The 13,206-nt window shown below is 46.9% G+C and overlaps 1 protein-coding gene across 1 annotated transcript in view; it reads right to left on the bottom strand.

Moving 5' to 3' along the window:
* Positions 1 to 13,206, bottom strand: part of CADPS (Ca++-dependent secretion activator) — a 350,522-nt gene that overhangs the window by 15,014 nt on the left and 322,302 nt on the right. The window contains exons 29-30 of the mRNA XM_014946638.1: positions 10,667 to 10,699; positions 7,435 to 7,542 (exon numbers count right to left, since the gene is read on the bottom strand). Coding sequence (XP_014802124.1) covers positions 7,435 to 7,542; positions 10,667 to 10,699 — 141 coding nt within the window. The remainder of the gene's footprint in view (positions 1 to 7,434; positions 7,543 to 10,666; positions 10,700 to 13,206) is intronic.

The following is a 13,206-nucleotide window of genomic DNA, read 5'->3' as shown; positions in this document are numbered from 1 at the left end:
GGTTGGGGGGGGGGTGGAGGGGGCGAGGGAAGGAAAAGAGGGATTGAAGGCCCTGCTGGAAATCAGACAATTTGTCATTGTCCGCGGCGGGGCCGTCGGCTCACCCCTGCGAGCACCGGGAGTTTCTTTGGGCAGAGGCCCTTTGCGCAGGCCCGCGGGGAGGGAGCAAAGCTGCCGGCAGCCGTGGCCCCCACGGGCTGGGGGGTCAGCCCCACACATCTGCCTGCACAGGCACCTCCCGGCCCTTCCCACGCTCCTGGCACCCCCAGGCCCGGCTGGCACCCTCCTGGGATGGGATTTCATGGGGAACCCCAGCACCTTCAGGCTCTCCTTCCTGACGCTACAAGAGCGTCTCCTTCTTCCTCCACAAGAGCAGAGCTCCAATTAGCTCAGGACTCTTAAACGAAGCTGGAAGGCAGCTTCAGCTCCGAGCGTACGACACGACCTGTACACAGCTATAAATGCACACAGGCAGCTCCTGGTCCAGGAGCAGAGAAGACGCTTAGAAAAAGGCTCTCTCTGGATCGAGGATGCCCTGCTGCCCTCAATCCAGCAGGGTGGCACCTCTTCCCCAAAGCCTACCTTGGCTACTCAGGTCTACCAGGGAATAAATGATTTTTCATTCAGTGCCTGCCCTAAAACAAACATCTCCGACGCTCAAAAGCACTTTGTGGCTGATGTTAGCAAGCCTACGCTGACCTTAACGTAACAGAGCAATCAGTCTGCCTTCTTAGAATGATTAATGGAAAATCTCCTCTGGAAAAGAAATCAAATTAACTGTCTTCAACCAAATGTCTACTGGAACATGAAAAGCTGTTCTGATAAAGACATTTAGGAGGGAAAAAAACCCCTTACGAGCATGTAAAATCCAGTGACAGATCTAGGACTTATTTTATTAAGACTCTCCCTAAAATAAATTAAATGGAGCTTACTTAAATGAGCACTTCAGAACAGAAACCCTTCTAAGGGGAACGCGGGAGGCCACGCGCGAGTCCATGCCTGCTGCTGCCTGAACCTCACGTACAGGAGTAAGAAAGGATGGCTCCGGTGAGCGATGTCCATGCCAAGCTCCTCTCCCCACAGCTCTGAGCGGGCACGTGGGAGGAGAAAGAGGCCAGAGAAGGATGGTACACGCTGTGACCCCTCAGGACAGAGAGAATTTGTCCCTTCCTAGAAGATATACGGATAATTCCCATCCCAATTTTATTTTTTTTTTCCCCAGAAAAGGTCCTTGCAAGTGGGACTCACTCCAGGTCCCAGTCCTGCCGAGCCAGCCAAGGGCTGTGGCAGCCTCTGCAGCAAAAGCTGGGCTGCTCTGGCTCTTCCAAAGATGCACAGGGAGAAAAAAAAAAACACCCAGCAAGCTGCACTGCACTTCCTTGAGATCAATCTGCCTAATTGTCTTCATTTCACAACTCACTCGGGAAGGGGAGAGAGGGGGGAAAAAAAAAAAAAAAAAAAAAAAAAAAAAAGAAGCAAGAAACAAGGCAGAAGAAATAGCTCAGTGGAGGCCATATCAGGATGGGAGTGGGAGAGAGTTAGTGCCCTAATGAGCAGTCTAGCTGTGTAGGAGGGAAACAGGTTGTTGTCTGTCTCAGAGAAAGCGGTGAGCGCGGCTGCCTTAGCAGATATTCGATGGGAGCCCGGCGCACAGTCTGATATCCGTTCTTCCCCTGATCCTGCAACCCCTCCTCCTGTGAGTAATTCTAACTCACAGTGAGTAGCTCCACTGACTCACGACCAGGCTCTCGGGTTTGAGGAGGGGAAGGAGAAGGAGGGTGTGAGAAGGGCTCTCTTTTGGCATTTGATTGTGCCGTGCAAGGCTTACGCTCTGGCAAGAAATGCCTTGATACTGCAAGCACTCCTTGAAGGAGCTGCCAAAATTCAAGTGGGTAACTCTGCTGAAGTCAAAAGCTTCGATTTTTAAGAATAAGCTAATGCCTAAGTGTCTGCAGAGGACTTGCTGAATTACCTGATGTAGCTGTGTTTTGCAGTATTTTCTGTATACTCAGGTGTAATATCAGGTTCCAAATCAGTAGGTACTGAAACATATGCCTGTGAATCCTCCAGTAAACCACTGAGAAGTGCTCAGGCAGGTTCCTGGAAATTTGTAGAGGGATTTTGCTGAAGTCTGAGACTCACACAGTGCCCTGCATCCTTATTATTCAATATCTCTGATATTCAGACATCAGTTACCAGCAAGGGTGGCCACCTTTGGAAATACAAGGACAGTCCCAAGCCATGCCCCCAGGCCCTCCTGCTGGGCTCTGGGCTGGGCAAAGGCAACAAAAATCCACCAGCTGCAACATCAGCCTTGGGATATCCCTGGGGCTTTCTAAAAATCCAACTGAGCTGAGCCTGAGGGACACGACCTGGCTCTAGAGCCCCGGCAAAGGGCTTCTGCCTGCCCGAGGGCAGCTGGAAGGAGATGCTGACTCCTCTAACATTTAACCCACAGCTTCACTGCTGGGAGAGGAGTTGGAGTGACTGTCCCTCTGCACGGAGGATGGCACAGGGCAGAGCAAACTCCTGGTCTCCCCCATTGCCCTCCCTGCTACATCTGCCCAGACCTCACCAATCCCACCCTGCCTTCAAGGCGAAAAAAAACACCTCCGTCCCGCAAAGAGGAACAAGCTCACTTTCTCATTTGAGGAGAACATACTCCGTCTGGTATCCCGGCTGTGACACAGACCTTCGAGGAAGCTGAAGACACAGAGTGACAGTGAAGTGGTAAAACTGCCTTCTGCAAAAAGCACGGTGACTCCTGCCACCTCGGCGGGCTGTATCACTCCGTGATTAAGTTCTTACCAGACTTTTTGGTAAAGGCAACCTTCCTGATCTGATAACTGCCAAGGACAAGCCAAATACGCAGGGTCAATCTATGCACATTTAATCCCCAGAAGGCAGATTAAGTGTATAATTGACCCATATAATCCATGTATCATCTCCAGTGAAATGTTTTCTATGTCCGGTTTAGGCAGACATGAGGCCCATAAGAAAGCGATCAGAGACACAGTATTACCATTGCAGTGGATTTCATCAAAGTTAGAGATGGCTTTTTAATCACTGATCTCAGAGACTGCTAGATTTAAGCAGATGAACTAGCACTAAGCACATCTGTTTTAATCCTTATCTTCTACTCAGGCTGGTGTCTTCAAGAAGTACAAGGAGGAAAAAAATAAATTAATTTTTTTTTTAGGTCCTTGCAATCTTAGGAGCTTCTCGTGGTGTTTTGATCTCTCATATCAAAAGCATGTTTTTGTTTTTTTCGGTAAGATATTGAATTAATCATCAGAGAGAAAAATGCCATCTGCGCTATTTAAGGGCTGCCTCAGGATGCTGGAATTCGCAGGATCTCGGGGAGCTCACTCGGCCGACGCTCAGTAGCCCGTTGTGTATGTGCTACTGGCCTGTGGCTGGGCAGGAAATACTCTCGGTATGTTTCACATTACTGTTTACCAATTGATAAGGAAGAAAGATCAATCACAGCCTACTAGTCAATCACAGACTTTCTGGACCACACACGTTCTGACGGGCTGGAACCTACACGGTGAGTATCTAAGGGTGTGTGTAAAGATACACACACATACAAATACATATAAATAACTCCCATCAAAGGGCACGACCCTTGCACATAAAACTCCCACTGCCTTCAGAAAAATTCACAGATTTATAAACTCTGATTCTATGAAATTCTGAGTGTCCTGAGCCAACAGGGACCTGAATTTTCCAGGATTGGTCTGAAGACCAGAGATGATCGCTCTGAAAGCGTTTTCCTTGTTTAAGATCCACCCGCCTGCCTCCGCCTCATCGCTCCTAGGAGCAGTCACATTCTGCTTATCAACTCTGCCCCCTTTCCCAGGAAAAAGTGATAAAATTTTACTTTCCACCAGGCACCACACAGAGTTTGTGATCCTTCTACGCCACACGCAGAGCATCACAGCCCTTTAAATCCCAAAGCACCGAAGCCATGCCCGGGAACACGGGGAGAGGATGCCCCGATGCTATTCTGAAACTCTTCTGTTACCACTGCTCTCCACCGACGGGCCTGATTACAGTGTTTTAGCTTTAAATGTTATCAAATTAGTGAGCCAGGCCAAGTAAATAAGTCATGTTACTCTGCAGTAAACAGCACTGCCAAAAAGCTAGTTAGGTTTTGATTACCAGCAGAACTGCACGATCAATCTGTTCGTTCAATGATCCCAAGAATACAGATTTTTAAAATTAAGATGACTCTGTTTTGGGGGGGAGGAAAGAAAACCCCTTGACTAATTTGCAGAATTGAGAGGATTAACACACAGACCATGCAGAAATATTACAATAATCTTCCACAAACACCAGTATCTGCCAAAGACCATCGCCCTGTTCTGCAGGCGTGAGCAGGGCACGCGATGCAGGGGAGGAGAGATGGTTTCGGAGCTAAGAAATCGTGGTAAATACCAAAAAAGACATACTAGCCCAGCTTCTGCTGGGAGATGGCCTAACGCACTGCAGCCTCTGCTCCTGGGAGGAAACAAAGGGGAAATGAATGGAAACACTGGGCAGGACGGTGGAGAAATGTGGGGATCAAGAACATCCTGGGGGCTGCAAACACCACCGAATGTGCCCTAGGCCACCTTGCACTGTGCAACTGCACTCTGGCACTACTCACAGCCAAAAAAAGGGGGGTCTTTTCCCATCTGCACAGAGAGGAGGTTGAGCCCTATATTGTGAGCATCTCTCACGTCATCCCACTGAGACCAGAGGAAGCGCCCGCAGGCAGATTTAAGCTGTTTACCTGCCATTGCTGCACGTATTAACATAAAACATCCTCAAACTGGACTAAGCTCCCGGCTGGGGTGAGCTCCACTAAGCCACCGGAGGAGCCGGCCTCGAAAGTGTTAATAATCTCATTGCCTGGAGAAACTCTGCAGCTAAGAGGATTGCTCCTCTGCCACGCTGGCGGAAGCAAGAACAAAGTCAGCCCCAAGTCTAATTCAGCATCATAAATACCATTTTTGATTATCCCCCCTCCCTTTCATACTAAAAAGGTAGCGAGCACCTGAAGCGTCCTTGGAAAATATGACCATCAATGCAGAGACCAAAGAAGCTCAAAGATCCCTTGGCTTCGCTGGTTTGGGTGAGGGGGGCAAAGGGCTGAGATCAAGCTCAGGACAACAGCATCAAGCATTTGCTCACTAAAATGCAGGTGAACACAGCACTGATTTAAACGGGGCCTGGGCCCAGGTGATCCCCATGTACTCATAAACCCTGCCAGCAGCACCTCAGCTGTGCCAAGAGCTGACCTCAGGGGCAATTTGCTTCTTCAGCTGCAACCTGGCAAAGACGACACACAACCCCTCAAAACGTAATTCCAATTTTTGGGTGGCTGGGGCTCGGCACATCCCCCTCCCTCCTTGTGAACCAAGGGCCCCACAGCTCACCCCGCGCGTGGATGCACACTCCTGTACACAAGACATGTGCCAAGATGCCAGCAGCATTGGGTCCCAGTGCTGCCCCACCAGCGCAGGGAATGGGAACGGGGATGGGAATGGGGATGAGGATGGCAAGGGGAATGGGAATAGGATCAGGAACAGCTCCCACACGCTGCAGCTCCTGTCTGCAACCAGCATGGGTCAAAAGAGGTGGAGCAACACAAAAACCCTACTCTTGATTATTTCATTCCATGTGGACCAGGGAGATTTGAGGAAAGCAGGGAAGGAAAGAAAGGTTTTGCACTTTTTGCTTTCCACCAAGGTAGCTGCTCTTTTTTTTTTATGTCAACTGTTAATTTGTTTAAAATAGGGCTTGGTAAAACTACATACAAGCGGATCAAACCAAAATCAATATTTGTACTAATTACAGCCTTTCAAAAATTGGAAATAATGGCCCAAAGGGTACAAACACACCAACTGTGATTCATAGGGAAAGGATGAGGGAAAAGGCAGTGTGGGCATTGAAAAGAACAGTCCAGATGAGCTCTGGAAATTTAACTGCTCATGGAATAAATTTCAACACAAACGAGCAACGCACTCGCAGGCCTGCTGCAGATGGAAGCGACAGTCTTTTGTTTTATGTTTTGTGGGGGTTTTTTTTGTGTTTTGTTTTTTTTTTTTATTTTTTTTTTTTCTCCCCATGCCTGCTTGATGGGTGATGTGCGTCTGGTGCTCTGTGCTGCAAACCCTCCCCGGAGCCAGTCCCGGAGGAGGCACTGCCGTGCTCCGTGCATGAATGAGGCATTCTCAGTGGATATGGGTCATGCTAGTAGATGTACACAGTAAGATTATTTGACTCTAATTCATGCCACTTGATATAATGTGATAAAACATTTGACATGAGAGATAAGTTCCATTTTAATCCGATTAGGTACGGGGGGAAAGAAAGAGTGGGAGTTGTAAAGGAGGAAGAGGTTTCTAAGGGACAGGTAATGCGCAGAAAAGAGAGGTATCGAGTGAAGGAGGAGGCTGGCTGGGAAAAAAAGCAGCTTTCCCTGCACACTGAGGAAGCAAACGAGCGAGTAAAGAAAGCGAGGAAAGTTGTTACAGTTCCAGAGCCGGGAGACTGAGAAATGGCACTGCTGAGAGATGAAAGGAAGGAGGGAAAGTAGGAACAGAAGCTGCTTCAAACAGAAATCGATATATGGACAAATACCCTAAAGAAGACTGAAACACTAATGCTACAGGCTGGCCGTCAACAGAAAACCTTCGCTAGAAAACAGCTACGAGGACAGAAAGGCTATAACACAACAAGAGCAACAGAAACAGAGATATCCGTTAACATGCATCCAAATCCAAAACAAACGGGCATCACAGGTCATTGTTCTCTTACAGTCCAATGAATTTATCTTGTGCAACAGGAAAATAGCTCTGAGCATCTGGGTCAGTTCCTACCATGCCATCTTCATCAAGGAGACCACGTCTTAACTTTACTTTCAGTGTCAGACACCACAACATGGTCCTCCTGAAATACGAAAGTCTATTCCTAATCAGCTCTGCTTTGGTTAGCTTTTAAAATTAAAATTTAGTGCACTTAATTCACTGTCAGTTTTGGAGTACTTGTCAATAAAACGCACTGCAAAATGTGTGGAAGAGATGGCCCTTAGCAAGTGCATCTGCCAAAAACCCGGCTCAAATTTTAACAGTGAGAACAATGACCAAGATGTTCTGTCACAAAGAGATTTTCCACAAGCTTAAACATAGTAAAGGGCTCTCTTAGAAGATGCTGTTTCCTTAAAATCCACGCACAGACAGACCAAGACACAGTAGACTAGAGTAGAGATTTAAAGCAGGCAGAGAGCAGATACGAGCCTTAGTCAGAAAGAAAGGAAAGATTTATTTATTTTTTAAAGCTATAACCAATAAGTTTTCTCAAAATGTGACTTATCCTCCTGTCTTATTTTGTCACATTTTGGGTCTCTCCTGCTTGGTGTCCAAGGAGGAGAAGGCATTTACTTACATCAAATAACCTTTCTATATACATCTCCTCATTGACCTTATCACGCAGGACATCCTGAGAGTGGCGGACAAATGTCACATAGGCATCAGCAACATCCATCCCCGGCTTCTGCATGGGGGAGAGAAGAAGAGAGAGAGAGAAAGAAACATGAATAGCGGCGCAGGGGGCAGCTCCTCGGTGTAGCCTCGTGGCTGCTTTTCCTTCTCCTCCATCTCCTGCTGTCCTCCTGCAGTTTGCCCTTTCCTTACCTGATGGACACCGAGTCCCACTGCTTTACCCAGCAAAATACTGTGTCAAGATCATGCAAAGACACTTGCTCTTTCTCTTCTTTTGCCCAGAGCAAAGCCAGACAGAGGAATAAAGCACCTCCTCAACATACCGATGCTGGGAAGTTGTCTTGCTACCTTTGGTGCTGTCGACCTAATGAGTGAACCAGCAAGCTGGGCTGGGGACTTGTTTTCTTGGGTCATCTTCTCTATGCAAGCCCTCTAGTTTCTGCAGGTAGAAAGCCAACAGCCAGAGCTGGGCTCTTGGTTCTTCTTCTACGGTGGGAGGATGTGTCCAGAAAGCAGCTGGAGCTGCAGGAGGCATGCCAAAACCACCCTTCTTTTCCTGTTGAGACCCCTGACATTAACTCACGTTTAGTGCTGCTCTTAAGAATGAATTGGGAAAACGGTAAGTCAGGGAATGGATGTCTACATGAACGTTCAAGCCGCTGCTAAACTGCAGGGAGCTTCCCTGTGCTGTCACATCTCTACAGCTCTCTGCAGAATTTAGCGGATTTTAAACAGCAAACTACAAGCGTGCAACATTTTGGGGACCACAACATTGCTTTAAAGAAAATGGGAACTGAAGCAGGTTGAAGGGAAATTACTTTAAAAAAAAAAAAAAAAATCCTGTTTGAGTTCACATTGCTTGATATATTGGAATCAAACTTACCTCAAAGGAAACCCATTAAAATACTGTAACAGGAGTCATTACAAGAGCTGCCACAAAATCTTAAATTTCCATGGCACATTGTAAGTTTGTTAATAACTAGTGTCATTAGTTTCCATTACTGTGATTTACCTCAGATCACAGAGTATCATTTCTCTGCAAGATACGATTGTCAGCCGCTGTAAATTGAAGTTAGTTAACACATCTGTGTAATTTCCAGGGTGAAAATGAGGACAGTTTGGAAAGCAGTAGGAAGGGAGTTTTTTAATACAAAGCAAACAATTATCAAGCAAAGGGCCAGTGCTTGGCCCTTGGGAAGCCAGTAACATTTCTTAACACCTACTGCAACAATGACAAGGTATTAATTTGAAAAACAATGAGGACAACACAAATGTGGCAGTAGTCAAGTGTTACACTTTCAAGCAATTTTCAGCACGCCGATCGTGCCCATTTCAAGGTGGCATTAAATGGATTGGTTTGTACCCAGACAATTGCAACAGCGTCTGTGGAATTAGATTTAACCGATGGTTTTGTGTTCAACACCAGGACTTCCCCTCTGTCCTCTAAAAGAGGAGCCTCTAACCAAACTGGTTTTTCTTTCTCCTTCCCCCAGAAACCTTATGGGCCATGGGGTGGCCTCCCACAAAGGTCTGGGAGCTGTGCAGGGCTGGTGGTTGATTTAATCAAAAATTTGGGGGCTGTCAAGGAAGCCACTGTAGCACAGCTTTGGTTCCAGGGGGAGGTGGGAGAAACAACGAAAAAATAACCCAGACGAACAATTTCTGCTCTATTTTATGCCAAGAACCGGAGCGTCTGACTGGCTCCGAGGACAGAAGCTGAGCCTTGCTCCTCCTGCACACCCGCGATGCCACGGACCTCCCAAGGGCCTCGCAGGTACAATGAGAAAATGCTTTTGGAAAAGCCTGAAAGGGTTCTACAGCATTTTACTGAGGCCACTTCCCCGGAGATGTTTTACTTTCCAGAAACATAGAGGCCTCAGAAAATGCCACGCTTTGCTGTAAAAATTACTTAAAAATAACTGTTCTGTGCTCAAATTCCTGATGACAAAATATTTAAGATGCACTAGAATGACCAGGAGTTTCAAATGAAGGATCTCTACATTTTCTAGGGTAGAAATGAATTCCGAGCCCCTCTTTCTGATGCTCTCAGTATTTCTTTTTCTATTACTCAAAGATAACAGGATGCTGATCTCTGCATTGGGATATTTTAAGCCAAGCAAGATCTCTTACTGCTCAAGAGTTTGGCATCTCTATGCTGGGCTCAAGATACGGTAATTTTGTAGGGAAGGTTTATCTTGGGCTAAAGGGATGGGAACACGGAACACAGATGATGTGGTCCAAGATAAATTGTCTGATAAATTTATCACATTTTCATGTGAGAACATGCAGAGCAATTGCATTGGCATTAAATGTACACATATACACACATTATACATACAGGTCATCAAACTCAACTGAGTTATTCTTGATTTCCACTGCCCAGTTGAACTGGATGTAGGAATTGGTGTGGTGTACTAAAATCTACTCTTTTTTTCAGTTGTAATTGCTCAGGATCTCTCTGCCTGTAAATGTTACAGTAACCCCTTATTCCAGCCAACATTCATATATTACACTTCAACTCAATTTAAATGTAAATTTCTGGCAAGTTAAGTGCTCTGTCTAAGAACATTAAGGGCCCTTTTCCTTATGAATCAAGGTCTAATTAGAGGAGACGATGTACAGTTTTCCTATACCAATTACAGAAAAATGGAAAAAAATTATTTTCATTAACAATTTCCCAAGCACATGTTGCTAGCTCATCACCATTTCCCCAAAGTAATAAAAAAGTCATTTTCCAAAAGAGTAAAATAAACCAACAATTAGAAGAACAAAAATAAAATAGATTAGCTAATGTGTTAGATGTGTGTTGGCTCAGTTCTAACATGTCTGGACCTTTTTGTTTGGAAATTATACTGTATTTGTACAAGTCCAAATGAAGACTTAACAGAATGCTCTGCTCCCATTTTTTTTTAAATGTGATTCAAGCCAATTGCATAAATATGGTACCTTTTTGACACCATCTGCAAATTATTGCCTAAACAGCCTTGTGGGTCTCCATAAGAGGGTAACTGCTCATTATTAACATCATGGAGATATTCTTTCCAGTTCAAATGTTAGAAGTGTGAAGGCCCATGGTTCGATCTTGCTTGTTAATGCATAACGTGGGTTGCTACACATGCCATAAACCAAAGCACAATGCAAATTACTATGACAGAAGTTGTTTAAATTGTGCTTACGGGTACATCCACGTATTTGGAAGCAGCCTTCACCTGTAAAAGGAACAAGAAGAGAGTTTACACCACCAGTACGTCTTCAGGTCTTTGCTTTTTCTTTCAACACCTGTAAGAGCTTCTCCAGCCAAGACTTGGGACAACATAAAGCTGAGTGGGGGAAAAAGGGCGATAAAAACTACGTTTCCTGTCTGAAAGAATAGGCAAGGGTGGTATTTTTGTTGTTGTTGTTTGGAGAGGTAACTTTACTGCTGCTAAAGCTCTAATAGCAACAGATGATAGTGTGGGAGTTGTGCTTCTCCCTCTTCTACTTCAGCGAGCGGGGGAAGATGGGGTTCGTAAGTAGACATCGTTATTTTCTTTGGAGGCCTCGTTCTCCTCCCGATGCCACGTGTCCCCGAAGGCAGCGCGTGTCCCTTCTCCTGTCAGGAGCCACGTCCCAGGGATGGTGGGAGACCCTGGCAGCATAGGCACAACAGCATGGAGGGCCACCAGGGTGACCACTAGAAAGTGCCCAGAAGGCCCTAATTTTGCCCCCTGCCCATGGTTCCACACACAACGTGCTTCCCCTGGCTTTGCATGCTGCAGCCTGGGACATTATTTTCTCCTTTTTTTCTGGCCCTGACGCTGGCAGGAGCTCGCAGACCGTGTTGGGGCCGTGTTCATGCCCTGCCACAGGGAAGTGCCCCAAAGCTTTTCTGCCCAGACGACAACAGCTACGCTGGAGTTCCCTATGATTTTTTTCCCCCTTCTTTTTAAAAGATTTCATTTGAGAGAGGGTATCAGAGGGAGGATACCACACTCTGTGGAGTCCTCACAACCCGGTGGGGGCTGCGAGACCCCAAATGTACTTTGTCTCTGGTTTGCCACGCAGCAGGGTGCACATCGCCTGGCGCGGGAGGCGAGGTGGCCCCCAATGTCAGGGCCAACTTTTCCAACTGAGCAGCGCCCAGCTGGCCAGAGAGACCTTTTTCCCACTCTAGCATAAGGCACCCTGTCTAGAAAGAGTGTGGCTGGGATTTTCCACAACGCTTCTGCTTTTAATTAGGGGAAGCGTTGCCGGCCATCTTTGTTTGGGTGTAAAAGCTCACCTGCTTTTAAATATTTCTAAAGCTACCATTAAAACAGCCTAAATATAACACGCACACAGTTGCATCTTGGGATGAATAAATTATGTGTCCCGAATGAGAGAATGAATGTATGTGTGAGACAGAATGTGAGAGTGGGTGGAAGCACTCATATGGTGTGTGTGTGGGGTGCATAATTAAGCACAATGAGGCGATACAAAAGACCAGACTGGTGGTAATTGCCGAGGTGAACGCTGCAAGTATTGGCAGTGCCCGGGCTGCCGAGCCGGGGGGCAAGAAGCGAGGGAAGGGCAGGAGGAGGGCATCCAATGCCTGGCTCTCTGAGGGGCGGCAGGGGGACGGGGCACGTCCCAGCACACGAGTTTACAAAGGAGGGAGCAAAATCAGTGCCAAGCCCTCTCTCCCAGAGAAGAGCGATTGCTCCTCTTGCCTCCAGGTACACCTTGCCCTTTTCACTGCATTTATCCTCACAACTTTCTTGGGAGGGAGCGAGGAGCCATCCCTTGCTCCTGCCGAAGGGGAGCGGAGGAGCCCCAGCCTCTAGACATGGAGCCCATGGAGCTCTGGAGGAGGAGGGGGGTCACAGCACATCCATGGTGACACGGAGCATCCGCAGGCAGGGCTGCCCCAGCTCTCTCCACAGTGACTCTCATTCTGAGCTGGCAAAGCCAAACAACCAGGAGGAAAGCTTGGAAAACCCTGGGGCTCGACAGCCTGCAGAATTGAAGCTGGGGTCTGTGCTCAGGGCTGCACTGTGCCATGCACCTGTATCTTCAACGATCACACGAGGCACGAGTGACAGCAGCATCACCCCAGGGACCCTGAGATCCGAGCCTGGATTTAGCACTCTTAGGTCCAGCCATGGTCTCAAGCTGCCTTCTTCCCCAAAGCCAGGAGGCACCAAGAATAACTCCGTCGGCTTCCTGCGATCTCCCCTCTCCACCCACAAAAAAACTGAGCTGCTTCTCCTGCCCACTCCCCTTTAATCAGAATAATTACTTGTTTTTCTTTAAACTCAGATTTGGCTACATTTAGTGAAATTTCCAAACTGCCGGATGTTGTGTGATTTTTGCTAGGCTGCCGTTTTTCACAAAGTATGTGACTTTGCCATGAAACGTCTCAGTTTACCATACAAATTTTGTGCAGAACAAAAATAAGATCTTTTACTTCTGTCTCCCTTGGGTAATATACAGCCTTTAGTTTTAATTACCGTAGGTGTAATTCTCCGCCTACGGAGGCCATCCAGATTAAAGGGAATTTTAGCAGCTGTCATTCCTGTGACTCAGTGGATCTGCACATGCAGACGCCCAGCCAGGGCCTGGGCTGCTGCCGCTGAGATGCACTTAAATGTAGCAACAAACAGGAATTAAAAAAAAAAAAAAAAAATAATTGCCAGCTAAGGTGAAGTGGTAACCTCTGAAGAAGTCAGCAGTGAGCCCTTTGCACTTGGAGAGACAA

This window comes from Calidris pugnax, unplaced genomic scaffold (assembly GCF_001431845.1).
Source record: "Calidris pugnax isolate Ruff unplaced genomic scaffold, ASM143184v1 scaffold81, whole genome shotgun sequence".
In the NCBI taxonomy this organism is placed as follows: domain Eukaryota; kingdom Metazoa; phylum Chordata; class Aves; order Charadriiformes; family Scolopacidae; genus Calidris; species Calidris pugnax.
This window is presented reverse-complemented; position numbering and strand designations above follow the sequence as displayed.